At 65.8% G+C, this 26,586-nt stretch overlaps 2 protein-coding genes across 10 annotated transcripts in view; both read right to left on the bottom strand.

Annotated features, from left to right (window-relative positions):
• DOT1L (DOT1 like histone lysine methyltransferase) overlaps positions 1-26,586 on the bottom strand; it is a 57,968-nt gene that overhangs the window by 7,643 nt on the left and 23,739 nt on the right. For 5 of the 8 annotated variants that reach the window (XM_059159331.1, XM_059159332.1, XM_059159335.1 and 2 more), the window contains exons 6-25: positions 25,077-25,171; positions 24,504-24,566; positions 18,008-18,063; positions 15,892-15,971; positions 12,312-12,380; positions 11,519-11,625; positions 11,075-11,116; positions 10,354-10,464; positions 10,026-10,260; positions 9,396-9,509; positions 8,743-8,834; positions 8,415-8,516; positions 7,980-8,117; positions 7,172-7,297; positions 5,438-5,922; positions 5,136-5,271; positions 4,639-4,785; positions 3,463-3,577; positions 1,973-2,550; positions 1,462-1,664 (exon numbers count right to left, since the gene is read on the bottom strand). In XM_059159331.1, coding sequence (XP_059015314.1) covers positions 1,462-1,664; positions 1,973-2,550; positions 3,463-3,577; positions 4,639-4,785; positions 5,136-5,271; positions 5,438-5,922; positions 7,172-7,297; positions 7,980-8,117; positions 8,415-8,516; positions 8,743-8,834; positions 9,396-9,509; positions 10,026-10,260; positions 10,354-10,464; positions 11,075-11,116; positions 11,519-11,625; positions 12,312-12,380; positions 15,892-15,971; positions 18,008-18,063; positions 24,504-24,566; positions 25,077-25,171 — 3,094 coding nt within the window. Of the gene's footprint in view, positions 1-1,461; positions 1,665-1,972; positions 2,551-3,462; positions 3,578-4,638; positions 4,786-5,135; positions 5,272-5,437; positions 5,923-7,171; positions 7,298-7,979; positions 8,118-8,414; positions 8,517-8,742; positions 8,835-9,395; positions 9,510-10,025; positions 10,261-10,353; positions 10,465-11,074; positions 11,117-11,518; positions 11,626-12,311; positions 12,381-15,891; positions 15,972-18,007; positions 18,064-24,503; positions 24,567-25,076; positions 25,173-26,586 lie in introns of those variants that run through there. The other 3 variants (XM_059159333.1, XM_059159339.1, XM_059159338.1) reach the window with 3 other exon arrangements.
• Positions 18,155-24,233, bottom strand: LOC131823237 (uncharacterized). 2 transcript variants are annotated; one of them, XM_059159345.1, is made up of 3 exons: positions 23,062-24,233; positions 18,250-23,025; positions 18,155-18,201 (listed from the first exon to the last, which is right to left on the bottom strand). In XM_059159345.1, exon 2 carries the CDS (start codon positions 21,318-21,320, stop codon positions 20,022-20,024), a length of 1,299 nt encoding a protein of 432 aa, XP_059015328.1. In that variant the 5' UTR covers positions 21,321-23,025; positions 23,062-24,233; the 3' UTR covers positions 18,155-18,201; positions 18,250-20,021. The 2 variants fall into 2 exon arrangements, with proteins under 2 accessions (XP_059015328.1, XP_059015327.1); XM_059159344.1 differs by having other exon boundaries at positions 18,250-24,233.

Raw genomic sequence — 26,586 nt, 5'->3', positions numbered from 1 at the left:
AACTCCTGCAGCCCGACCACAACGCAGGACCGGAACAACGTCTCTCCATGGACACACACACGGCTCTGAGCCACGAGCAGACCCTCCACACCCCTATCAGAGCGCAAGGACGCTCAGAGCGCCAGTGAGACCCCCAAACCCATGGGAACGGCTGTTGTGTTACGAAACAAAACAGACAGCAAAGGTGCCGGGAGAGTGTGGCAACACCGGCCCCTCCCGCCGACGGGGCGCGCGAGGACGGCTGCTGCGGAAGGTTCCTCGGAATATTAAACACGGAGTCGCCGTCGGGCCCAGAGTTCCACACTGGGAGACTGAAAGTATTTTCTTCTTTTTCAAGACTTACTCGTTTATTTGAGAAAAGAGAGCGCGCAGGCGTGCGTGGTGCGTGAGCAGGGGAAGGCAGGGGAGGAGAGCGAGCCCTCCCACAGACCTCGGCCGAGCACAGAGCCGACGTGGGACCGAGACCCTGACCTGAGCCAAAATCAAGGGGGACACCTAACCGACCGAGCCAGCAGGGGCCCAGCGGAAAACGTCTTCAGACAGAGGGCGGTCTGGGGCACTTACGGGAGCCTTACCCCATTAGCTAAACACCGGACACCCCAGGCATCCACCGGCACGTAACGAATGACTACGACGTGCGCAGTCCGTCCCCACACGGGAACACGGTCCAGCCTCAGGAAGGAAGGGACCCAACCTCTGCCACACACGGAGGGACCCCGAGGACACAGGGCTCAGGGAGAGGAGCCAGACCCAGAAGGACCCGTTCCTGCAGGTCCCCACTCCCAGGAGGGCCCCAGAGGAGTTCCGTCCGCACAGAGAGGAGAGGGTGGGAGCTAGGGCTGGGGAGTCCGTGTTAAGGGACACGGGCCTTTTTCTGGGGTCATAAGAATGTTCTAGAATTGATGCTAATAATGCTTGCACAGCTCTGGGACATATCCAAACCCACTGGGCCACACTCTTTACACAAGCAAGGGGCCACGCGAGTCCAACCGAATAGCGCTGTCCCACATTCGGAGAGAACACCGTTCTCGCTCAAGCACCCCCTTGTGCAGTGCCCGCTCTCTCGAGCCCCTGCCTGCCGTGGCCACTCATGTGCCCGTCTGCTCCAACCACGTGACACACGCACCAAGAACCAGGCACCGGCAACTAGGGGACACAGCAACCCCACGCCCCGGCGGCTCCAGGCCCAGGGTGCTGGCCTGCCCTAGGTCTGACATCTCAGGCGGGAGGACCGCCCAGCCCCTTCCCGACCAGCATCTCACCATGTAAAGGTGAGCAATCTGGGCCCACCTACTCGAGTATGGTCACTCTACGGCACTGCGGACGTCAGCGGACGGGCCACGGACAGGGCCCTGGCACCCACTGACGGTAACCCGGGAAAGCGACCTCATCACGAGGGCCTTTCCTTCCAGAAGCCGCGCCCACGGACGCCCTGTGCCCACCCCATCCGGTCCCGCTCACCTGGCGCTGCCCGGCTCGTCCTCGGAGCCCTGCTCCTCGTCTGAGGTCAGTGGGGAGTAGTGGGCCCCGTTGGTCTGGCTCAAGGGCTTCTCCTTCTTGAGAACGGGTGGCTGGTCATTGTCCTGGTAAGGGACAGGGGAGCTCTTCAGGCTCTCAGGGGACGAGATGGCCGTGATTTCCAAAGGCTGGTTAATGTTGCTGACCTGAGGGACCACCACAGACACAGCACAAGCCTGTCAATGGGCTCCCTGGGCGCCAGCACCCACAGGCTTTGCTAGGGTCCCCACTGCCCACACCTGCCCTGGACCTCAGGCTGCTGGGCAACGGCAGAGCCGGCCTGCCGCCCTCGGAGGAAGGCGGCCCATGGCCATCCTCCCGGCTGTGCTCCTGGGGCCCTGCCATCCTGGCCAGGCTGGGAACGGGAGCCGCCACGTGAGACACCTGCGTGGGCCAGACGAGCTGGCCCGCCCTCCCCACCGTGTCCCTGCCCCCCAGCCGGCCCTGGACTTACCATCGAGTTGAGGTTCAGCGGGGACCCTGAAGACTGTGTGAAGAGGCCGGCGACGGAGGGCAGTGCCCGACGCTTGGGCGACACGCCGGAACTCAGGCTGGGGGTCCCGGCCGCCGCCCGCTTCCTCCTGCCCCGCTTACGGCTGTCCGGCCCATGGCCTTGGCCGCTGTCCCCACGGGCGCTCGTGGGCAGAGGGCTGGGTTTGCCAGGAGGCGACTGTTTGGCACCGCCGCCAGCCGAGATGGTAAAGACGATCCTCCTCTTGGCCTCGCCCTCGGGGTCGGAGACGCCCGCCTCAGAGGGAAGGTCCCCTTTGTTGGCCTCGGGCAGCGGGCCCTGGGCAGCGCTGCTGAGCCGCGGGCTGGCGCAGAGCGGATGGGCAGGAGAGGCCGCACCGGAGCTGCGGGACTGCTGGAGCAGGGGCGGGAGCTGCGGGGCGGAGCCACAGGACCCCATGCCAGCGAACAGGCTTCCTGAGCTCGAGACCTCATCCAAGGTGCCGGGCTCGGCTCCGGGAGCGAGGGGAGCCGGGCTGCCTGCCAGGGTCCCGCTGACGGCCCCGGAGCCCGTGTAGAAGCCTGCCAGGAAGGACGGGCTATGTCAGGGGCGGACGCCGTTGCCTCGGGAGCGGCCGGTCACAAAGCTCCATGCCCGGGAACCCGCCCTCCATGGGGTTCCGCCGAGCATGGGAGACAAGCACCCATGAGCTGAGCATGGCTGGGCTGGGCTGGGCTGGGCCAGGCCGGGGGCTCCCGAGCAGGCACTTCTGGATGCGTGAGGACCCCTGGTGCTGGAACCCGACAACTCCAAGTGGGCCTGGGCACACCCCTCCCCCAGAGGCTCCCTAAGCCGCAAGAAGCCCTACTGAGGTCCCTGTCTCCTGCACAGACCTGGGCCTCCCCACCCCAGAGGAAGGGCTGCTGGACACGAGAGGTGGCCCTGCCCTCCCTGCATTAACACAGGTGGCGGCAAACTGGTGACCGGCCCCCGGGGCTGGTGTCACTGGCACGCCCACCACCCCTAGGGCCGAGTGGCTGGGACAGAACCCCCGCTGCCACAGAGGCGCCATGTGCCACCTGGCCCTGTGTGCAGTCTGCAGAGGCCTCTGCCAGCAACCATCAGGGGTCTCTGAAGGGGACTCAGAGCCCAGATGGAGAGCAGGCTGCTCCCCAAGGACATCACCAGCCAGGTAGGGCTCGCGACCAACCCCGGGTGACCTCCAGGAGGAAAGGGCAGCATGCCTCAGGCCAGAGGCTCCTGACGTGAGCCAAAGTCCAGCCTAGAGCCGCTCACCCCAGGGCACAGGGGCTGACCCCGTGGCCAGGAGGAGATGGGCCTGCTCGGAGCCCAGCCTGCTGGGTCTGGGGGCTCCCCTCCACCCGCCTGCCCCGGCTCCTCCTCCTTCCGGCAGCGGCAGCAGAGGCTGGGCCCGGCTGGGCCCTGGGGGCGGGGCTGGAGGCAGGACCCAGGTGCAGGAGAAGCTGTCTGACCTGTAGAAGCTGGAGCGAGGTTTTTGCTTCCAGCGCCGTGGGCATTAGCGCCCATCTGCTTTTCAAGTGTGGACGAGGACTCTCGGGTCTGTGACACAGGGCTGGGGGTGCTTCTCTGTGGAGAAAAAGTCCACACTGTCAGATGAGCCAGCGCTGGAGACGAAGGGCAGGGAGGGAGTCCCCGACATGAGCCAGAGGATGTGCAAAGGGCGCGAGGCAGGGAGAAGGGCAGGTATGTGGGAGCCGGCGCACAGAAGGGGAAGCCACCTGCTCGGGGTTTGAGCTCTGCGGGCAGCAGTCAGAAGGTTCTGACAAGGGGAGGGGCAGATATCCGTTCCAAAGGACTGTTCTGCCAACAGCGAATGTCAGGCTGGGGACGAGGGGAGCAGGGACAGCGGCTGTGACTCAAACCGTGACTCCACTCCTCGTGGACGGGCTGGAGACACGCAGCCACGCAACATCCGTACACAAACGTTCACATCACCGCAACTCGGAACAGCCACGGGTGGGAACAACACGTCTGCCCGCAGGAGAGCAGATAAACACGACATGGTCTGTGCACGTGGGGGAGTGTCCCCGGCCACAAGCAGGAGTCAGGCGCCCCCATGTGCGGCCCCAGGGACGGCCTCCCGAGCCCATGACACGCAGGGTTGGAAGCAGACACAGAAGGCCACGCGGGGTGCGAGTCCATGCGTGTGACACAATCTGTGGACAGGTGTCGGCTGCACCACTTGGTGAACTAAAGGCCACTAGAAGGGGCACGTCAGCCGAGCGGACGGAACACCAATCACATCCGCACTCACAGAGCCCAGCCCGCGTCACACAAGACGGAGCCCCAGGGGGGCCCACGTGTGAGACAGGACGAGGGGGCTGGGGCTTCATTCTTCCACCGAATCCGGAGTTCAATTCCATCTCCACCCAGACATACCACCCCCCCAAAAAAAATCGGGAGATGAAAATGGGAAAACGTTACTGTAACCAACCCCGCATTCTGGGGCTCTGTCTCGGGGGTCGCGGTACGCCCCACACTCATCAGCAGGCCAGTCAACAGAAAGTAGGTCTCACAGGGAAAAAGCCCGCCGAGACCCCCTCTTCGCCTACACACCACACTGCGGAGCCCAAGGGCCCGGGCCAGTCACCCAGGGACAACAGCGCCCCCGGCCAGCACGCACTCACCACCTTCTCGGCGCGGCTGGGCAGCACCACGCTGGCCAGGGGGATGCTGACGGGCAGTTTGCTGGGCTGCACGGTGCTGAGCGGGATGCTGACGGGCAGGCTGGTGATGGCCTCCCCGCTGCTGGCGTAGGCGCGCTCCTTCACACCCTGCACACACACCACCAGCCCGGCCTCGCTCCTGCTGGCCAGTAGTGCCAGGCCACCAGCGCCACCCGAAGACCACAGGGACATCCCCACCCCCCACCCCAGCACAGGAGGAAAGCCCTTGTCCCGAGACACGGTTCCTCCTCCTAAAGTCCCAGGGACCCGCCCCCTTCCTTCCCCACAGACTCTCCCTCCCGCCTCTACGGACAACAGCCCCCCACGGGGGCTCGGCTATGGCACCGTGTCCCAGGCTCATCCCAAGCCCCCCGCCTGGCCCTCACCTAGAGGGCCTCTCCTAGCAGCCAAGCTCGACACCCAGCACCCACCCTCCACGACGCAGGTCCCGCTCTCACCTTCTCGCTGCCCCTCTCCCCTGTCATCTGTAAGGCGGCGGGGGAGGACGGTCGCGGGTCCTGAGGGCTCAGCTTGATACCGTTGGCGATGCCAGGGCTCTGGTATGGAAGGCCGTTCTCCTTGGCGTGCTCAGCTCTGGAACGAGACACAGCCCTGGTTCCTCCTCTGGGGGTGCCCGCAACCTCAGGTCTGCATCTAGAGCCAGTGGCCAGGCTCAGCGCACACCCCGGGGGCTCCTCCAGACCGCCGAGTGCCGGCTCACCAGACCCCAAGGTGGTCCCCGGCACCAGAGTGGACTCACCGTGGGTGTAGCTCGCCGGCCGCAGGCTTGCCGCCGGCTGCATGGTCCTGGCTCAGGTGCCGCCTGAGTACCAGCTTGGCCGGGGAGAGCCGGGTATAGTCGGGCAAGGCCAGGCCCGCCATCTTCTCGAGCCGCGGCCGGCCACCATGGCTGGGAGTACAGGGCACGACGTCCTGGTCCAGCGGGGAGGCCAGGTACTGGGGCGTGTTCTGCTTGGACGAGGGCCGGCTCAGCGCACCGCACACCTCGTAGCCGGCCACGTGGCCGTTCATGGAGAGCTCCGGGCTGGCGCTGCTCAAGTGGGGCAGTGAGAACTTGGGGCCGTCCAGGTCGAGGTGCAGACGGCCAGGCTCAGCCTCCAGCTCCCGGCCCAGGGCGCCCTTCCCACGCAGGTGTGCGGACAGGCCGTCGTCGGGCGGCACGCACGACTTCAGCTGCAGGAGCTCCTGCCGCCGCTGGCTCTTCTCCAGCTCCACGATGCTGATCTGCCGGGTGGGGAGAGGCTCAGGCCTGCCGCTCGGCCCAGGGCCTGAGGCCCGGCCGGACGTGCCACACCCGGCCACCCAGCCAACGCAGACGGACACAGCCCCGGAGCGCCTGCGAGGATGCAGACCGGCTTTGGGGGTGATGCGGAGGCCAACTGCCCAGCACGGGGCGGGAAGCTCCGGGGCCACCGGACAGAACACCTGGTGTCCAGGGAGTTCCACGGATGTGCGCTTGGGGGACGAGAACGGGGAGCTGTGACCCTGTCTGTGCTGAAGGACCCTACGTATAAACCGGCCACGAGAAACTGTGGCTCTGGGCTTCCCTCCCCCAGCGTGGGGCACCGGGGATTTTCTCTCTGGTTTCTCTGCTTTGTGGTTCGCCCTCACGAACGTGCCATCACTCCACAGAGGGGTCAGCAGCCTAATGGCCGCTCACACACGAGAGCACAGCAGAGAGGCCTGTCTGGGCCAATGGGGGTCAGCAAACCTCCTCTGTGCCAGGCTCCCCTGAGTCACGGCCCTTCAGAAGGCGGGTGGCCCGGACCCCGGGACCTCACACCACTCACAGACCCACTTTGGGGAGCAGGTCTTTAAGAAACATCCTTAACCGGAGTCTTCTGTGCCGAATAATTCATTGCGACATCGTTTTGTAACAAAACAACACTTGGAAGACCCCGAGGGCTGGTGACCAGGAGAGCCTCCCGTGAACGGTGAAGCCACGCTGGGGAGACGCCAGCCCAAGCGGGGGCCACAGCCTTGCAAAAACGGAGCTTGCAGGTGCTGCCGACGCCCATGCCGCACACCGTGCTATGGTCCTGTGGTCATCGGAAGGCTACACGCCCAGCCAGCCAACTCTGGGAAACCGGGACCGGAGACAGACCGCCCATTCCTCCTTCCCTCCTGCCTTGCTTCCCGCCGGACCCTGATACACATGCCACCCTTCTCGGCAGAGGGGCCAGCTCCCGGGATCTCCTGCGCAGACACCGGCCTCCTCATGGCGGCTGCATGTGTGACTCACTAAGGGGCACTGGCGAGATGCTGGGTTTCCGAGGAGCCTGAGACGCCTTGGAGCAAGCAGGGCCGCTCGGCTGCCAAGCCCTCTGCTCCCCTTCGAGGGCCAGAAACGGGACGTCCAGGCTGCTTCCCAATACCACGACAGACGGCCTGACCCGGGAGCAGGACAGCCCGGCGGAGGCGGCCAGCAGCACTGCCCCGGGAGTGCAGGGCCCTCTGCGGCGCTCGCCCCCACCTGCAGCTCCAGACAGTGCCTCTGCTTCTCGGAGATCTGGGTCCTCAGGGCCTGCTTCTCCTTCAGCAGGTTCTCCAGGGACAGCGTGGACCAGTCCAGCTTCAGCTCCTCACACCGAGCCTTGAGCTGTGGGGATGAGGAGGTCACGGTTGTGAGGCCCGGCCGGGCAGACCCTTGCTGCAGAGCACGCGCCGCTGTTGCGGGGGCACCTGTCCGCCCGGCAGAGGGCAGAGCCTGGGCTCTGAAAGGAGACCCAGCCGATGTCTGGGCAGGTGTCTCTGAACACCTGTGTATCCGGCAAGGGAACCTGCTAAAAGAAGGCCAGGCTGGGAGGCAGCCCAGAGTAGAAACTGGGCCTCCCCGGTCAGCACGCCCAGGGGGAGCAAGGCACGGGTGCCCACAGGATGGGACAGGAAGGCTCCGTCACAAGTGACGCTCCCGCACGCCCAGCAAGCGTGCTCTCGTCTCCAGAGCAGTGAGGTCCCAGGAGATGTGCCCCCGGCCCTAGGGCTCATCAAAGAGACCAGCATGGGGCTGCAGGAGTGCCAGGAGGATATTAAAGTCTGAGCACCTGGAGAGCTTCATCGAGTGAAAGCGTATGAGCCTTCGGAAGGGCCGTGGGCCCTGCGGGCTCTAGGGGGCTCCGAGAGCCCAAGAAAGGAGGGCACTGGGGATGCGGGCAGGCTGGCAGCGGGAGTCCTGAAGCGGCCCGTGCAGACTGGGGGTTATGGCAAACGGGTCCTGGAGAAGGATGCCTGGACCCTGTCCGCCCGGCGCCCCGCCCCCGCCGACCCCGCCGCGCCCCCACCAGCCGCAGGCTCTGCGTCCTCAGCTCCCCGTTGTCCTTCTGCAGCTGCTCCGTCTGCTCCCGCAGCTGCTGGTTGTGGGCCGAGATCTCCTTCTGCGCCTGGATCAGGTCGTTGTAGGTCAGCGCCTTCACTCCCAGCTGCGGACACACGACAGCAGAGGTGGGCTCTCCCGCCGGAGTGTGCAGCGGCAGGCTGAGGGCAGGGGACGGGGCTGGGGGCCGTCTGGGGGGCAGGAAGGGGCGGGCTGGGCTGGCGGCCGATGGCGGTCGCAGAGAGGACCTATGGTGGCCCCGAGAAGGGACAAGGACGACCCCAGGGCACGACCCCACACCAGCAGCGCTGCGACTACGTACACCCCACACACCGGGAGGGAGCCCCTGCACCCGCATCCCGCCCCAGGGGGCCCAGCGGCGGGCACAGTCCCAGCAGCCCACCTCGTCCAGCTTCTGCTGGAAGAGCCTCTTGATCTCCTCCTTCTGGGCCTGGCAGTGGCCAAATAGCTGCTGCGCGGCGCCCAGCAACCGAGCGTTCTTCTCCTGGGGACGCAGCAAGGTGACGGCAAGGCCCTGTCCCCGCCACGTGCCCTCCCACAACGGGCCAGACGTGCCCCAGCCCAGAAGGCTGATGACCCTCAGCAGAGACCCCCACGGCCTCTCTGGAGCGAGCAAGGACAGCGCGCGGGCCCTTGAAGGGACCGCCGCTTCTCCTAGGGCCCAGGCGCCTTCTGGGGCCAGCAGGTGAGGGGCACAGGGCAGGGCTCACCTTCTCCTGGTCCAGCAGCTGCTGCAGGCTGGCCTTATACTGGGCGGTCTTGGTGTAGGCCAAGAACTGCAAGTACTGAATCTTGAAGGACTCTACAAGGGTCAAGTATGCAGCTTAGCCCACACACGGGCCCCCGAGTCCGGCAGGGAGGAGGAGGGCCGCCCTTCAGAAAGCCATCGTGGCAGCTGCCACCCCCAGTGGCTCACCGCCCACCATCACGCCGGGGCCTTCGGTCCCCACCTGGGCGCCCCTCACAGCTCCTGCCTGTGCTGCCCCATGTCTTTTGCCCTCCGACACCACGTGGGTGCCCGTTTGCTTAGGGAAACGCAGGTTACTGATGTTGAACTGAGAAAACCGGCAGCTCCCAAAAGGTGAAAAAGGGTTTCCTTCACCCGCTTTTCAGAGATAAGCAGCTGCTTGATCTCTCCCAGCAGCGTGAGTCTGCGCCTCGGCTCAGCGACACTGGGCACCAAGCTCCCCCGACACAGCCCTCTCCACCCAACGTGGCCGACACGGGGTGGGGCTGGGTGGTTCTCTGGGGGCGTCCCACGTGCTAGGGAGATCACACCAGCCCTGAGCCCGTGTGACTCTGGTCTGGGGCCGGCAGCCCTCCCCCGACCCCCGCAGGCCCGAGGGGTCCGTGGGCAGCTCACCTAGCAGCTTCTGCAGTGCGGGCGGGGTGGGAGCCAGCAGCAGCTGGTCGGGGGGGTGCCGCTGCACGCTGGGAGGTAGCTGGTAAAACGGGCTCTGAGGTGACTTGTACGCGTCTGTAGGACACAGAGAGGCCACGTGTCAGCGGCAGGCCGGTGCGCCTGGGGACTTCCACAGGTCTGCTTCCGGGAACCAGCCAGCTTGCCCACACCGAGACTGAACGGGGGAGCAGACACTGCATCGCAGCGCTTTGAGAAGTGGAACCAAAGCCCCGCGGGATCCAAGAGGTCCCTGTGAGCCATGTCCCCTGTGTGCGGTCTGTCATCAGAGCCCAGGACGGGAGGCCAGGGGAGCCCAGAGCCCGGGGCTAGGATAATGGGGAGGCCCCACCGGGGTGCGCTCTCAGGGAGCCTACCCCAGGGCACATGGCCGTGAGGATGGCGTGACCCTAGCAGGGTCTGGAAAGCAGGCAGCAGCCACACGGCACACGACGCCGTCATGGAGGCCTCTGCCCCTCTCACCGCCTCAGCAGACAGGAGGGGGACCCCACTCGCCGCACCAAGGCAGAGAGAAAAGGGGGCGCCGGGACTGGCCGACAGCATGCCCCAGGGATCCGCCCACAGCCGGCTCACCCTGCGGCGAGGGCGCTGCCGTCTGCGGCGCGGCCTGGGCGTGCAGGAGGTCCAGTGCGGTTTGGCTCTTCTTGGGCTTACGCTCGGGGTTCGCAGTGCTCATCTTCTTGGGGCGCCCGCGCTTCCGGCCAGCCATCTTCCGCCCCTTCTTGTTCAGCTTCTTTTTCCGGGCTTTGGAGGGGGACGGCTTTTTGATGGTGGTTGCCCCAGCTTTTTCTTCCTCGGCCCCCGAATCCTGGCAGATGGGGGCAGGGCCGTCAGGGGAGCACTGGCGGGCCCATCAGGCCACGTGAGCCCTCCCTCCGTGGGGCACAGGGCGCACGCTCACCGTCGGGGCGTCCGCAGACGCGGCAGCCTTGCTCTCGGGCCCCTTGGTGGGAGTGGTCGTGGCGCTCTTGCTTTCCCGCTGTTGCCGCCGCCGAGCTGCCTCTTGCTCCTCCTGGAAGGCAAGTGTGGCTGCGTCTGCAGCGGGGCTGGCTCGAGGCGGCCACCGGCCTGAGCTCTGCCCGCCTCCGCACACGCAAGGACGGAGGAGCCTGACGGCACACGCCCCCCCAGGGCTCCGTCAGAAAGCAGGTGGCCTTCCAGCTGTGGCCCCCTCCGAGGCCGGGGGCTCTCCTGTTTGGATACTTATCCGAGTCCCCAAATAGAAAAACTCGTGCGCAGACAGCACCGACTCTGGAGGCAGATGAACAGCGGCCACAAGGGCACGGGAGGGACGTGGGCACAAGGATCCCGGCTCCCCTCGGACAGCAGCTCGGAATGGTCCAGCCCCTCTGTGGCTCGGGCCTCAGATCGGGACAGCTCGAGGGCTGCTCTCCGCCCTGCACTTGGGCACAGCCCACCATGCCGCCAAACCCCATTTCAGAGACTCATTCGACCCATTCCCCAGAAACGTGTGCAAGAGCTGCGGGCCACGGGGCTGCTGAAGACGAGGCAGTTGTGTGCGCGGCCCCTGGTCCCGGCACCGAGACCCGCCCCCGCCCTGACGGCCCCTCCCAGCCAGCACACCCCCACAACAGGAAGGGGAACAGAAAACATACACTTACCCTGAGTTTTGGATTTTTCAGACTAGAAAAATAGTTTTCAAGCTGAAAACACAAGGCAAAGTCTCATGAGAAGCCAGTCCCAAGCCCCGGAGTGAGCGCGACAGCCTGGGCAGACCCCGCACCTGGCAGAGCGCGGCGGGGCACCTCCCGGGTGGGCGGCTAGTAGGGCACCCGCTGGGCTCAGGGCTCCCCCCGTGTGGGCCATGCAAGCCCCGCACCGCCGTCCCACAGGGGCAGCCACACGGCAGGCCTGGCAGGGCACCGGGGGCCTCGGACTCCAAGGCAGAGCCGCTGTTCCATGAGTCCTCGTGGACAAGGTCTGGCCCCCACGAGGGCTGAGGACAAAGGTGAGACAGACCAGGGTCTCCAGCCTCCCGACCCACTTCCACCCGTACTGAGGGCCGGCTGGCCAGGCCCCCGACCCCAGCCCCGCGGGGCACTCACTATGGTGCGGTCGATGGTGTGCAGATAGTAGGAGACCGGCTTCCCCGTCCAGGACACTGAGCCCTTCAGGGGCGAGAGCTCTACGACCCGCATGATGGTGCCGATGTCTGCGTACAAGGGGCGAGGGTTAGGGCCCCTCCTGCGCCTGGGGTGAGCGGGTGGGCCCTCGGTGCATCTCCCTCTGGTCCGGAGTGACCCCGGTGAGGCAGGAAGGGGCAGAGCCTGTCCCAAGCGCCCATAGGGGGCAGCTGGCTGCCAGCACGCGGCTGAGTGAGGGAGGCTGCAGGGCCACGCCAGGGGCTTGTCCCAGGAAAAGAGCGCCAAGCGTGGGCGGTGCCGTCGGAGGGCACTTGCAGATGACTCCGAACAATGTGGAGCCAGGAGCTCCCACCAGCCCCCCAGGAGGCCCAAGACCCCGAGGCCCGTGCAGCCCGACCCAGGAGCTTTCTGCTACCAGTCCCTCCTGAGCAGGGACAGGGCAGCCACTGCCTGCTCAGGCCAGTCACAACAGGAACTCAAAGGGCTTTGCACACCTGTCCCTCTGAGTTCCACGCAGAGCCACTCTCCCCGCCAGGGACACAGGGCCGTGTCGGGGAATGCCTGCGGCCCTCAGGACCGGGGGGCTCGTGGCACCAAGGGGGTGTGGCCGGGGCAGCTGCTGACCCCCCGTCCCCGCAGGACTGGACGCCCACACCGAACGACTGGCCCAAAGTGAGGAGCACCAGGTACGGACCCCACACCAACACAGATGCTTAAAGTCACGTATATTGACTCAGCAACGTGAGCTTCTTACCGCTCAAGTTCCTGCTGTTTATTCTAAAGTTCAGAGGTGCGAAGGGCTTCGAGGACACGATTCTGCCACCTGCAACACAAGACTAGTCACCACGGCTCGTGGGGTGGCCGCGGGGCGCAGGGCGGCAGAGCAGGGCACAGCCGCAGCAAGGGCAGGGACAGCGGCACCACCGAGTCCTGTCCGCGCTCGACAAGTCGAAGCAAAGGCAGGGGACGCCTTCCCCGTGGAAGTCTGTCCCACGAGCGGATCGTGTGGACGAGGATGCTCTGGGCACAGCTCCCGGCCAGGGCTCCGGCTGGCCACAGGCGGACACCAGCTGCGAGGACACGCGCCCCTCCGCAGGCTCCGTACCTGCGCGGACGAGTTCAGTCACAGCCGAGGCTGAGTGGCCAAGGCAAACCCTGAACTCCCACCACCGGGCCGCCCGGCGAGGGGGTGCTGAGTTCGAGGGAGAGAGAGACACGCAGAGGAACCCACAGGCACACGCACGCTCTCAGAAGCTTCTGGGTGTGAGGGAGAAAGAGCCAAATGGAAAAGTCAAAGCAAACACTATGTCACACTGAAGTTGGAAGAGTGCGTCCGAGCTCATTTCCACGCGGGCACATGGTTGCCCACCGCAGCACGTCCCGCACCAGGCGCACCAGCCACCCAGCACACGTCCCGCACCAGGCGCACCAGCCACCCAGCACACGTCCTGAGAACCAAGCCCGGTGGGAGCAGGCCATGACAAACCCAGCACTGGGCCAGGCGCCAGGTCGGGGCAGCCAGGGTCAGAGACCACAGGGTCCTATCAAAGGTCTCAGCAGACAGAGGCTGAACAGCCCCGCGGGGTGCCTGGAACCCGGAGGGCCTCTGAACTGCATCCCGGGCCCCCCGGGGGCTCCCGTGAGGAACACAGCACCCTGCGCGGCCCACTCGGCAAGGGAGCTGGGAGGGGCCCAAGGGCGTGCCGCTCCAGGATTACGGGTCAGGTGCCTGGGGACCGCAGGGCTCCGCGGGCTGTCTGGGCCCCATCAGGTCCCCCAAGCTCACCCATAGGACACCACAAGGAAGGAACGAGAGCCGCGACACCCCATGAGACAACGAGCCCGGACGTCCGGCGGGGGCCGTCAACAAACGCAGAGGAGCCCGGCTCCCACAAAAGCCCACCTGGCCCCTTGCCCAGGAGGAAACTGCCAAAAGGGAGGCTCCTGGGCAGACAGCAGGACAGTGACAGGTGGAGGGGCGCTCTCTCCTGGGGGAGGCGCACGGCCCCTAAAAAATGACGGGGAGCACCCAGGCTCGTGCACACAGTCCCTGCACACAGGCCATGCAGCTGGCAGGGCTGAGGGCGGCGGGCGGCGGCCTGCGCAGGTGCGGGGTGGCCCTCCACTTCCTCGAAACGTCTCGTAATGGGACGTGTGGGGACCCATCTCATCCCTCTCCCGCAGGAACGGGAATGTGGAGGGTGCTTGGCCCTCCTCAGAACTAGAGCCCGAAGCAGCTGGGAGGAGCAGGGAAGGCAGCACGCGCGGGCTCCTGAGTTGGGAGCGCCCAGGTCACATTCAGGCCACCTCGGAACCTGGAAAACCAGCAGCGGCTTTAGCAACTGTGTTACAAGCTACAGGGATCAGCCAAGGATGAGGCACGTCCTGAGGCTTCCCGTCCAGACCCAGGAAGGGTACTGCTGACCACAGGGCCCAGGCGGGCGACACCCACACTGAGGCCACAGCCCGCAGCCCACTCCTCCGACAGGGCAGCCACACTGGGGGCCGAGGAAGCCAGTCGTGTTCATGCCAGGAGGGCCTTGAGAAGGATGGGCACCTGAGGCCAGAGCTCTAATGAGGACAGTAGCACCCCCTGCTACGACCCAGGGCCTGGCCGCCCTAAACCCGGGCACGTGTGAGGAGGAGAGCCTGTGGGCTCTGGGCCGTTGGCTGGAGAACTCGGCCCAAAAGCAGTGGGCTACTCTTGATCCTGAAACACAGTGGGCCACGACCAAGGACTTCAGATTCAGTGTGTCCCCAAGCTCAGCTAGACAGAGGCCCCACACTGTTCCAAGACTGTCTCCGCTTGGGGAGAAAATGAAAAAACAGCCAGAACCTTGACTCTCAGCTCAGCGAGGACACATGCCAGAGGCACAGCTGACAAGCGGGTGACAAGGCCCTCATCCACGGGAGAGCGACAGGAGGCCCCACTGGGGCCCAGCCCGTGTGCCCCAGACAGCGCCCAGGGTGGCCCACACCCGGAGGAAGCTGCTGGTGTTTCTCCTTCCTCCAGGAGCCCACCGGGCTCGCTCTGCTGCGCTCAGACACAGAGCACATGAACAGTCCCCTGCACTGACCAGGCCTCAATCGGTGCTCACGTGACGCTGTCTCCCGCCCACCTCCTCAGAAGCTTCTAGACTGGATGGTCTTCTCTGCCTGACATTCCAAGTACACAGAGGCTCCCGGCACAGCACAGGGAAAGGTGACACCTGACCTGCGCTGCCTAAGACAGAGCTGGAGGGAGCTCCTCCCGTGGCCAGCGTCGGCAGGGCAGCTGCGGGCGCAGGGCCCACGTACCCCTGGCGCAGAGGGCTTGTCGGTCCACCGCCCTCAGGTGCACCTCGGGCCGTGGGAGGAGCCAGGGAGCAGAGGGCTCCCCTGGAAGGAGTCCAGCCGGGAGGCTGCCCCCAAGCACAATGGCCTCCGGTCTCTGCTTGCCAAGATTCAGAAAAGTTTCCCCTAGAAGGTTCGGGCCAGATAGAGTAGAGGGCCTCACCCCACTCGTGCACCCACACAATTCCAAATCTGGAAGCCTCCACGAGCACAAAGAAAACGCAACCCTGCGGTGCCTGGGGGCTCAGTGGTTGGGCGTCTGCCTTCGGCTCAGGCCATGATCTTGGGGTCTTGGGATCGAGCCCCGCATTGGGCTCCCTGCTCAGCGGGAAGCCTGCTTCTCCCTCTCCCTCTGCCCTGCTTGTGTGCTCTCTCTCACTATCTCTCTCTGTCAAATAAAAAGTCCTGAAATTCTTTAAAAAAAGAAAGCGCAACCCCACCTACACGCCAACCAACTGGAGCAAGAGCCCAGGCCGTGGAGTCCGAGACACGCGCGGCAAGGGGCCCCTCCCCCTCCCCACCGGGGACGGGAAGGAGGACGAGGGCAACCGGGGCCCAAACTCAGGGACAGCCCAGAGAGCTGAAGAGGCCTGTCGGGACGAGTCCCGTGGCCTCACTGTCCCCGGGTCGGGGTCACAGGTCGAGCCCGAACGTCAGACCCTCAGCGAGTAACCCTGTAGCATGAGCTCGCACCGAGAAGTCACTTGTTGCCTCCAGGACATGTGAGCGCGGCCGCACGGTATGCAGCCGCTGGCAAGCCGGGCCCCCACCCCAAGGCCCCCGGGCCCACGGGCCCCATCCACCCGGGGGAGGCCCGGTCGGCCCCACCATGTCTGCCGGGGCCAGAGGCACCGGCTGCGGAGCCCGCAAGTGAGGGCGGCCAGCACGGACCCGGCCGTGCCCGCGGTCACAGCCAGCTCCACAGATGGACCGCGCGGACCTTGGGCGCCGCGAGCACACAGGGACCACGACAGGGCAGGGTTGTGGGGAGAGTGCATTACCTTCCTTCATGTTGGCAAACCGCTCCTTCAGCTGGTGATCCACCTCAGGACCAAAGGCAAAGTTATTCACAAATATAACACTGCAAAACAATGTTCCAGTTGAGTGAGGCCGAGGCTCCGGCGCGCCGCCTACCGCCTCCACCGCCGGCTCCCCCAGCCCAGGACGGGACCCGCGGCCCGCAGGGCGCAGAGGATGAGCAGGCTGGCCGGTGGGGGGCGGTCCCCGCCCGCCCCCGGGGTGGGAATGCGGACTGCACACGCGTCACCTGGGGACGGAGACGTGAGGACACCCGGGCAGGCGGGCACACCGACAGCGTCCAGAGGCATTTGGCAGGAGGCGCCCGAGGACCGGTGGGACCAGAGCCAGAGTCCTCCTCCGCCTGCCCGCGTGCTCTGGCGCCGGACCACCGGGCCCTGGTCCGAACACGCCAGCCGGGGTGGCCGGGGACGCTGCCACCTCACACTGCGTGTGCAGAGACGCACCCCTGCCCGCCGCCTGGGCCCAGCTTGTGCCCGCTCCAGGCCCTCTCTGAATGGCCGCGAGCCGCCGAGCACCGGCTCACGTCCAGCCCCGCAGGTGAAGCAGCTCCCGACGCAGCCGGGCCGGGCGGCTCTCCTCCCCCACGGAAGTGCCTCCAGATAGAATCTGAGCCGGGGCAGACGGACGTTTAGTTCCGCTCTTGGAAGGGACAGAAGACACGCCGGGCTGATCCCAGCCGTCCCCTCACTGCTTGTTTTGAGTCTCGACAGGTTAAAATCGAGATGCCTGGAAGCAGAGCAGGTACCAGAACAGCCGCGGAAGACCCGAGAACAGACACCGGTGCCCGCGGGCAGAGCAGCAGGGAAGAAGCCGCACAGACACGGAGCAAGCCCCGTGCGCTCTCCCTGAGCCCCGCGCAGGAAAGACAAGGGCGAGAGCCGTCAGGCTGGGCCCAGGCGTCCTGGGGAGCCCAGGGACAGAGCCCTGACAAGACAGCCGGGGAGAACAAGCTCTCACGGGGCGCGCGCCTGCTCTGTCCTAGTCCCTAACTGGGGATGGGCCTGGGAAGGCAGGACGTGAGCCAGCCAAGACCCTGGCGACCGCTCTGAGGGAAGAAGGGTGCCCCGAAGGCAGTCACTCCCTCCCATGCCCTGCACGAGAAGGCAGAAGCGGGGACGTGTGTCCCCAACAAGAAAGGGGCTGGGAGGGGGAGGGGTACCCCTGCCGGGACACAGAGCACCTGGGGGACATCAAGAGGCCACTCGCCCATCACCGACGCCTTTCCCAGTCTGCCTGCAGTACGAGGGGCCGACAAGGCCCGGGGGACAGCGCCCTCCCCGTGACCACAACAGGGGACACCTCAGCCCAGACGCCGCCAGCCTGCGCCCAGCACTAGAGAGCCCCCAGACCCCCATGGACGGGGATGCCCACGAAGTCAGCATGAGTCTCTCAGGAAGAGGGGGAAGACCCGGCCAGGAGGGGAGAGCAGAGCAGACCCCTCGGATGAGAACTTCTCATGGGGCAGCCACAAAGGGAGGCCTCCTGGAAAGAGCAGCACCCAGCTTCTACCAGCCCCCAGGACTCATACGGTGGGGACTCTGGGGCAACAGGCAGTATGTGCCTGAAGGAAAGACACGGAGAGGCCAGACGGCAGGGTCTCCCAACACAGTGGGCCACCATCAACAAGGCTGCCTCGTCCCCAGGAAGACAGCTCTGGGTGCGCAATGCCCCTCGGGTCCCGGGCTCCCAGCAGGCTCCAGCTGACTTCCGCGCCCCAGCCCGAGGCCCGGGGCAGGGCTAGGGGGGAGTGTACGGGCAAAACCACAGCAGCCCAGCCGTGGGGGACAGGACGCCGTTCCGCAGCGGGTGCAGAGAAGCCCAGCCCCGCGCCCACCTCGGGGAGGTGTGGACACAGCAAGAGTCCGCGCGCTGAGCACAGGGCCGAGACGGTAGGGAAGGGCCCTTCCTGACGGGCAGCCCGGGGACTGGCACATGCAGGCCTTGAGCCACACCTGGCCCTACCCTGGGGCCCTGGGTCCAGCCCCCGGACCACCTGCTCCGCTGCAGGCAGGGGCAGGGAGAGAAGGAGCCCGGCAGCCACGCACCCTCCCCGGAGGCGCTCGCCCGGGGCCCTACCTTGTGTTGGCGATCCGCTCTCTCCACTCCTCTGAGAGGAAGTCGCCTCTCTCCAGCTGAAAGGCAGAGAACCGGCAGAGGCTGACCCGGGGCCTCCGTCGACCGGGGCCTCGGCCGGCTTCGCGCCCCGCCCGCCCGCGCAGAGAACCGGCAGAGGCTGACCCGGGGCCTCCGTCGACCGGGGCCTCGGCCAGCTTCGCGCCCCGCCCGCCCGCCCGCGCAGAGAACCGGCAGAGGCTGACCCGGGGCCTCCGTCGACCGGGGCCTCGGCCGGCTTCGCGCCCCGCCCACCCGCGCAGAGAACCGGAGACAGGAGACAGGAGCGCAGTCACTGATGAGGGGAGGATCTGGGATCAGGCCGGCGGCGGCTCAGGGAAGCTCCAGCCCCAGCAGAGGACGCACCATGGAGCCACCCAGAGCCAGCTGGGGACGCAGCCACATGGGGTTCCCAGCCTGCCGGCAGTTCTGGACAGGAGTGGGCTGGCCGGCCGGGGCTACCAAAGGGAACAGTGGTCGTGCCCTCAGGAGGCACCTACGCACCGAGCGACACCAGGGCAGAGCTCTCTGTGTGGCGTGGCCCAGCACACTAACACGGGGCCTCCAAGAGCCTGCGGACCGAGGTGCCCCAAACTGGGGCATTCAGCAAACCTACATGCCTGATGTTATCATTCTTCAAAACACGACCGCACTCCACCTCCGCATACGCCGAGAAGCGAGACCGTGTGTCCCTGCAAAGCCTGCACCTGCCCGGTCTCGGCGGCCAGATTCCGAAGAGCAGACGACAGAGACACCCATCAGCGCATCCCCATGCGCAGGAGCGACCCCCGGCCACAGACAGGAGCTAGAAGCCCACGCGCAGCCCCAGAGACAGACCCCAAGCCCATAACGCGCGGGGAGGAAACCAAACACAGAAGGCCACGTGGGGTGTGAGTTCACACGTGTGACACGTCCAGACCAGGCTTCTCCATGGACGGGAACGAGGGATCGTGGGGGCCAGGGGAGGGTGGGGCCAGTGACTGGCCTCACCTGCACCCTGATGAGTGCCGCAAGGTGACCCGGAACCCCCACTTCCCTCATGAAGACAGCAGGAGTCCAGCAAGGCACTGGGCCTGCTGTCGCTCAGAAACAGACAGAAGACGCTGAGCAGAGACGGCCCAGTCTCCGGTGAGCGCCGCTGATCCAGGGCAGAGGGCAGTCCACCCAAGCGTGCTCGGGCATTGTGGGGGGCTGCCCACACCCCAGCTGTCCCAACTCTGAATCCTCTCCCCTCCTGTGGAACTTCCTAAATCTGCCACACTCCTGAGAACAGTCCTGCCAGGCCCCGGGAATGACTCGAGTCTGCAGCGCACGTGAGAGAGAGCTCGCACTGACGGTCAGAGCCCGCCCTCCCCACCGGCCGCTTGCGAGTCTGGCCCTCCACGGCATCTGGAACCGGACTGCGGGCTCCGGCCAGCCTCACTGCTGGGGTCTCTGGTCCCTGAACTGTCTGTGCGGACGCGAGGCTCGGGCTGAGCACCTGCTCCCCGCCCCGAGTCGGCAGATGAGCCCGCGAGACCGACCCCGTGGAGAACCCGGAGCTGGGTCTCTGCCAGCCCCTGGAGACCACAGCACACACGCACGGCGCTGTCTCGTTTGGGGGGAACTAAGCGTGTCCTGTGGGACACCCCGGGAGAGGGCTCTGGAAGCTCCTGCCTGGTGTCCCCCCCCACCACCACCATGAGCTCATTTTGCTTTCTGTCCTCTGTCCTCTGTCCAAACCATGGCCTTGGGGACAACCGCCTGCTGGGCCCTAACGTCCTCCCGGTACATCCCCGCACCTGGGCCTAGGACAGACACAGATGCCTTCAGGCACTTCTCCAGGCGGCCTCCCTCTCCTTGGCGGCTCCCTATCCAGGCCACGCAGCTCAGGCCGGAGCAGCACTGCTGGGTTGAGGCCAGAGAACGGCCGCTGGCTCGGGCTCTGCTCGCCCGGCCCTACCGTGGCTCTGCTCTGGGCACAGGCAGGCTGTGAGCCTCAGAAGAAGGGCGCCGGCTGCAGTGGCTGTGCCGTTGGGAAGGTGTGTGGCCTTCCTGTGCCCCTGCCCTGGGACCCCGTGAATGGCTCCAGGGTCAGGCAGACCTCCACGTGTGACGGAATGGGAAGACACGGAGAAGGTCCTGGGCACGCACTGGCGCAGAGGGTGTCGGAGCCCATGACCACCCCTGGCAGAGACCCTGGGCCGGCAGGCAGGTGCCTGGGCCCCTCAGCCCCACAGCTCGCCCCAGACATGCTCCTGGAGGCCGTGCACATCCCCGCACCAAGCATACATGCTCTTGTCGTGGGAAAAGAGCACAGCGCCTGAGCATGAAGAGACCGAGGTCTGCCCCAGCCAGAGTCGGGGGGCAACGGGCAGGCCCCGGCATTCAGCGCACCCACCCAGGAGTAGCCCCAAGTCCACAGATGCAGCATGGCTCGGCCGAACCACCAGGCCCCGTCTCCTGGCAGCACCAGCCTGCCGGTGACCCAACCCAGCCCAAGACCAAAGGGGAGGTGGGCCAGCACGTCTGAGATGCAGGGGGCCCCAGCGGACGTGGCCCAGTCACCCCAAGGGCCACACGTGCACCATGGTGACATCAACAACGCTGGAAGGGTGGCAGGTGCCCAGGGGGAGGCCCCGCGCACGTCCTGGAGAGAGAGGCCCGAGTGCAGGAAGCACCTCTGCACAGGCCGGTCTGCGGACACCCTCCCTGCCGTGGCACCTCCACGAGGCCACAGCGACCCCAGGTGACACACCCTCGATGCCTGCAACCCGCTGAGGGCCAAGCCCATTGCCAGGTGCCCACAGCGTATGGGGCTCATTGTGAACAGCCCGGCTACTGTGTTAAGGGGCCTCTGGGGGCCTGGACGTCCGCCTGGGCAGGGAGCCGGACAGAGCGTCTCCCAGGTGGAGGGGGCACCCTTCACCCCGCAGGCAGAAGCCAAGGGAAGGAGGGCACGGGGGCTCTGACGGGAGGAGGCACGTGGTGGCAGGGAGGGCCTGGCGCCGGGCACTGCGGGACTGCAGGACAGGGAGGCGGGGCCGAGGCTGGTAGGTGGAGCCTCGGGGGGACCTCTGCGGAGGCGGGAGGACACAGAGGAGGCGGTGCCACACGGGGAGCCTTGGCCGAAGAAGCAGGCTGTGGGGCTTGGAGAAGCCACGGAGCTATTTTTAGACCCCTGTTGGCTGCCTCCTCTTAGGTTCTTGATCAACGGAGCAGGACTGTCTGTCCGCCAACGAGACGCCTGGTCAAAGCCACAGAATGCGGCTGGGAAGGCCTCACAGACCCGGGACATGAGTGTCCGCCAAACGTGGGCGCTCCCCGTCACCACAGGCTCCCACAGCCGCGGGGCCGGCGCTGCAGGACGCCCTCTGGAAAGAGAACACACGGCAGAGGCTCGGCCAGCTTCCTCCACACATCCACGGCCAAGGTCGTGCCTGAGTGTCCTCTGAGCTGAATTCCTTTTGCAGCCACCCCGCAGGGGCCGCGGCGGGGCCAGCGAGCGCTCTGCCTCACGCCAGACCCAAGGAATGAGGGGGGCCCCTCCTGTCCGCCCGCGTGCCAACCACTGACCCTACACCGAGCCAAGAGAGGGAAGCAGGCAGGCAGTGGGCAGCAGGCAGCGGCCCAGCCTGGCCCCCGCCCTGGCCCCCGCCCCCAGGAGCTGCCCGAGGCTGCAAGTGGGCCGCACTGACTGCACTGGGGGCCGCTCCTCAGGGTGCGGCGCCCTCACCAGGAATGAAAAGCCCTTGAAGATGCAAAATCCCACGTCTCAGAAGGTCTGCCCAGGGCTGCAGTCTGCAGAGGAGACGTGGGAAGAAGCTCCTAGAAATGGAAACCCACTGGACTTCTGCAGGCTCAGCCCAAATGGCTGACCCCAGGAGCCGCAGGTGCGGGGCAGAGAGCTCCAGAAGAAACTGCACCAGGACGCAGGGAAGCGAAGCAGGCCCCACCATGCCTGCGCATGTCCTGGCCCCGGAAACACAGAACAGAAGCAGAGGGCGCACCTCCACCCCCACGGGGCCAGCACCCCGCACCCGAGGACGTCACAGGGGAGGAGAGCTCCCGGCCGGGAGCCCTGGGGGACGCCGATGCAAGCGCTCCCCACAACGCAGGTGTGGAGCGGAAATCCCGCACCGTGTGAAAACCACCCACGCCACGACCGGGCAGGACCCCCAGCCACGGAGGACCCCTGCGCTTGCCACACTGGCAGGGATGTGCCAACACACTCGGGAAAGGCATTTAACAGACGCCAGCGCCATGCACGGTGAGGATCCCCAGCCCAGCCAGAACGGAGCGAAACGTGTCTGCTCGGTCCGGAACGCCCACGAAACACCTGCCGACTCACATCCCCTCCGTGATGGGAAAGTCACTGCTTTCCAGGAAGCTCGGGAACAGGCCACGGTGTCCCTCGCTAGCGTCCCGGCCATACCAATGTTACACCGGCTTGTGCAACAGACAGGAGAAATAACACACACAGACCGAGAAGGAGACGTGACACCACCTCTGTTCGCAAATGACAGGATCGTCTACGCAGGAAATCTGAACGAATTCAGAAAAGCACACGTGGAACTGATAAGCCACTACAACACCACTCTAAGATAGGGGCGTCGTCGTATGTGAACACACGGCAGAAGCCGACTGCCTTCCTACAAACCAGCAACTGACATGCGGATTTGAAATTAAAGCCAGTATTGTTCATACACGCACCAAGACAGACAGACAGACTTCTAGGTAACGCTAACAAAACGTGTGTGAGATCTACGGGAGGCAGACTACAAAAGCCTGGCGACTGACGTCGGTGAGGGAGAGCAGGCTGCGTCGGAGGCAGAAAGACGCGACCCTATCTGGACATGAGCTGTCCCCACACGCCGGCACAGACTCTGGCCCGCCACCCCCCGCCCTGGCTTATCTGGGGACGGGAAAGCCCCCAAGTCGGCGACACGGCATGGAAGGAGAGCCAGGTCAGAAGACAGGTGGGTGGCGCCTGAGTAGACTTGCTACAGAGCCACGGCAGTGGGACGGCACGGACGGACAGACAGAGCCACGGCAGCGGGACGGCACGGACGGACAGACAGAGCCACGCAGCGGGACGGCACGGACGGACAGACAGAGCCACGGCAGCGGGACGGCACGGACGGACAGACAGAGCCATGGCAGTGGGACGGCACGGACGGACAGAGCCACGGCAGCGGGACGGCACGGACGGACAGACAGAGCCACGGCAGCGGGACGGCACGGACGGACAGCGGTGTGCGAGGGCGGAGCCTGCAAGCTCCGGCTGAAACCACGGGGCTCCACATGCAGAAGGAAAGGACCCAGGTGCCAACCTCAGCCTCTCGGCCCTGCTCCTAAAACAGCCACCGGAAGACACCAAGGAGCAAGCGCGGAGACCTCGGGTCTGACAAAGACTCTGGAACACCACAGTGCGGGGACGACCACAGGAGGAGAAGCCATTGGGCTGGCCTGAGGAAGGGGAAACCTCCCCCCCCCCTTCTCCCCACACCCCAACCGAGCCCCAGCCCGTGGTCCCGTGACACGACCAGGACACCGGTCTCAGCACAGCAGCCAACGCCAGCGGACGGCGTGCTCTGGGCCGGGGACGGAGAGGACAAGACGTGAACACACGCAAGAGACGCCGAGAGGGACAGTGACGAGGCCGGCCGCGGAGCCGAGCGCAGGCTCGGGGGTCTGGGCGCGCGCACTGGACCCGGAATGGGAGGAGGCGGAGTTAAAGGTCTGGTTGGGACACACTCTGTCCACGGTGTCCCCGCAGTGGCCACGTGGCTGCAGTGTGTCCACAGTGGAAGAGGGAGCAAGGAAGGGATGAACCCGGGCCCACACACGTGTTTCGGGGTGTGATGCAGGAGCCCTGGACGGGGTAGACAGAGGCCGGGGCTCTGGAACCCTGGCCAGCCAAAAAACGTGGGGCTCACAAGCCTGGGGCAAGCCACGGAGGCCAAGGTGCAGGAGTGGCCCGGGGAGCTGGGGGCGTGCGGCCCGGCCCCGAGCCTTGCCAGGAGGACGGGCTCACCAGCGGGGTCACGTGCTGCCAGGAAGGCAGCGGAGAGGACGCCACGGGGCCAGCCAGTGGACCAGGGAAGAGGCCTTCTTGTCCGCACCCTGCCGCCCGGACCCGCACCACGGCCGAGACACACACGTGCACGACACCATGCAGGGCTCCCTGAGACCCGCCAGGTGCCCGGGGACACGATGCCCACAACTGCCTTCACGCGGCTGAGGGCTGCGGGAGAGGGGCCACCTGCTGCCCGTTCTTGGAACGCCCGGGGCAGGAGCAGTGGCAGCCCCCAAGAAGGACCGGAGAGGGCCGAGGAGGAGGGCCCTCGTGAGGCCGGGCGGCCCTCCCCCAGGCAGGGGGAGGGGGAGGACAGGCAGGGCAGAGCGGCGGGTCAGGGGGGAGGAGGCGCAGGAGCGGAACTGGACCGTTAGCCGCGGGGCCCGGGGCGGTGGCACTCACTGTGTATTCTGCATGCTTTTTTCCATACCATTTCATCCACTTCCTGAACTCTCGGTCCATGGTCTGCAAGGGAAGGATGCGACAGCCCGTCAGCCGCTGCCCGCCGCCCCTCCTCCCTGCCTCCCCCAGGACAGCTGGGACCGCCCCTCCGCCGGCCCAGAGCCCAGTCCCTCTGAGAAGCAGCCTGCGTGACTCTGGGGGCTGCAGGAGAGGACAGACCGCAGGACCTGTGGAGTCCACCACATGTGCAGGCCACACACTCTAAAGGCGTTTCTGGACATGCACCTATGCCGCAAACCCCACTGACCCCACCCCAGGTGGACACAGGCACCTAGGGGATGCCTGCTGACCCAGGGTGCATTTGGAGGAGACGGGCCCAGCCTGGGGTAGACAAGGCTGTGGCCCTTGCTGGCGGCACACGCACTGGGGCCAGATGTGCGGGCAGAGACACAGCAGCCCCTCGGAACGCCCACCTCCTGCTCTCCTTCCCGCCTTACACCCCGAGGGTCACGGCAAAGGCTGGGGAGGAAAGAGGCGAGCACACACACCTCCACCGCACCCGCAGGCACTCACCTCCGCGTACTTGGCTGGGATGTCCGCTTTCTCCACGCCGTAGTGATGCTTACAGTTGGTGGCCGCGGCGACCTGTAGCACGACCTGGCCCACTCCTTCAGAGGGAGGGAGGGACAGTCAGACACGGGCCCTGGGACGGAGGCGCCGCCCACCCAGCGCCGAGGCCCAGGCCACACAGGTGCTGGCCACAGGGGTGAAGAGGCAGAGGCCAGCGGCTCTCCGAGGAGGTGTGAGCACCCCTAAGGTCACCAGGATATGCCACTGTCCCAGGCCATGAGCCGGGGCCCTGCTAGGGGACGGCCTTCTGGCCTACGCTGCCTCCTACAGACAGCATAGCCAGGCTCCCAGGAGGGGAATCCGCGCTGTGTCTCCCTCTGGAAGGTGCCCCGTCACCGCCACAGCACAATACGGCCGGCCCATCTGAAACCGCCGAGAACACCCACCACACTCGGCGTCGACAGGGCCTGATGCGCAGCGGGAGCCGCAGGAGCAGCCCCCGCACACCACCAAGCCCAGCTGGGCAGTGCGTGGCGCTCAGACTTCACGTACGCCCAGAAGCCTGGCCCGCAGTCCCCCTCCTACTTGGGTCAGTCGTGCCTCTCAGCCAGCGTGCCGGGAGCCTCCTGAGCTCATGCTTTGAATGGAATATATTTGGATAATGAAAAGAAGCCCGAGTGCCCGGCTGGCTTGCGTGGTGGAGCGCGTGACTCTCAGTCTCAGGGTCATGAGTTCAAGCCCCATGCTGGGCGTGGAAATTCCTTAAGTAAAAAATCTTTATTTCATTTATTTATTTATTTGACAGGCAGAGATCACAAGTGGGCAGAGAGGCAGGCAGAGAGAGAGGAGGAAGCAGTCTCCCCGCTGAGCAGAGAGCCCGAAGCGGACTCGATCCCAGGACCCTGAGACCATGACCTGAGCGGAAGGCAGAGGCTCAACCCACTGAGCCACCCAGGCGCCCCAAGTAAAAACACGTGCACATACACGATCAAGGAGAAAGACAAAGGAACAGAGTCTCAAGAAGGCTCCTGCTCAGCACGGGCGCTGCGGTGGGGCTCGATCTCACGACCCTGAGGTCATGACCTGAGCCGAAACCAAGAGTTGGACACTTGACTGAGTGAGCTGCCCAGGAGCCCCTGAAAGTACACATATTCTTAATACGATATGAATTGTGGGGGTGCCTGGGCACCTCAGTTGCTAAGGAGCTGCCTTCAGCTCAGGTGGGATCGAGTCCCGTGTCGGGCTCCACGCTCAGCAGGAAGCCTGCTTCTCCCTCTCCCTCTGCCTGCCGCTCTGCTGCTTATGCTCTCTGTCAGATAAATAAAATCCTCAAATAAATAAGTAAAACAGGAATTGTATGCTTAAAAAGGTCCACACTAATGATAACGTGAAAAGAGTTGTCCTCGCCCGGGGTGCTGGCCCTCTGCGAGCACTGAGGCCGCGCCGGTTTGAGACGGGACACTGAGTCTGCGGCACAAGGCTCTGTGTCCAAACGGGGTCACAGCCAGGTGGC

This window comes from Mustela lutreola, chromosome 2, assembly GCF_030435805.1.
Source record: "Mustela lutreola isolate mMusLut2 chromosome 2, mMusLut2.pri, whole genome shotgun sequence".
Classification (NCBI taxonomy): domain Eukaryota; kingdom Metazoa; phylum Chordata; class Mammalia; order Carnivora; family Mustelidae; genus Mustela; species Mustela lutreola.
The sequence above is the reverse complement of the archived record's forward strand: the minus strand, read 5'-3'. Positions and strand labels throughout refer to the sequence as shown.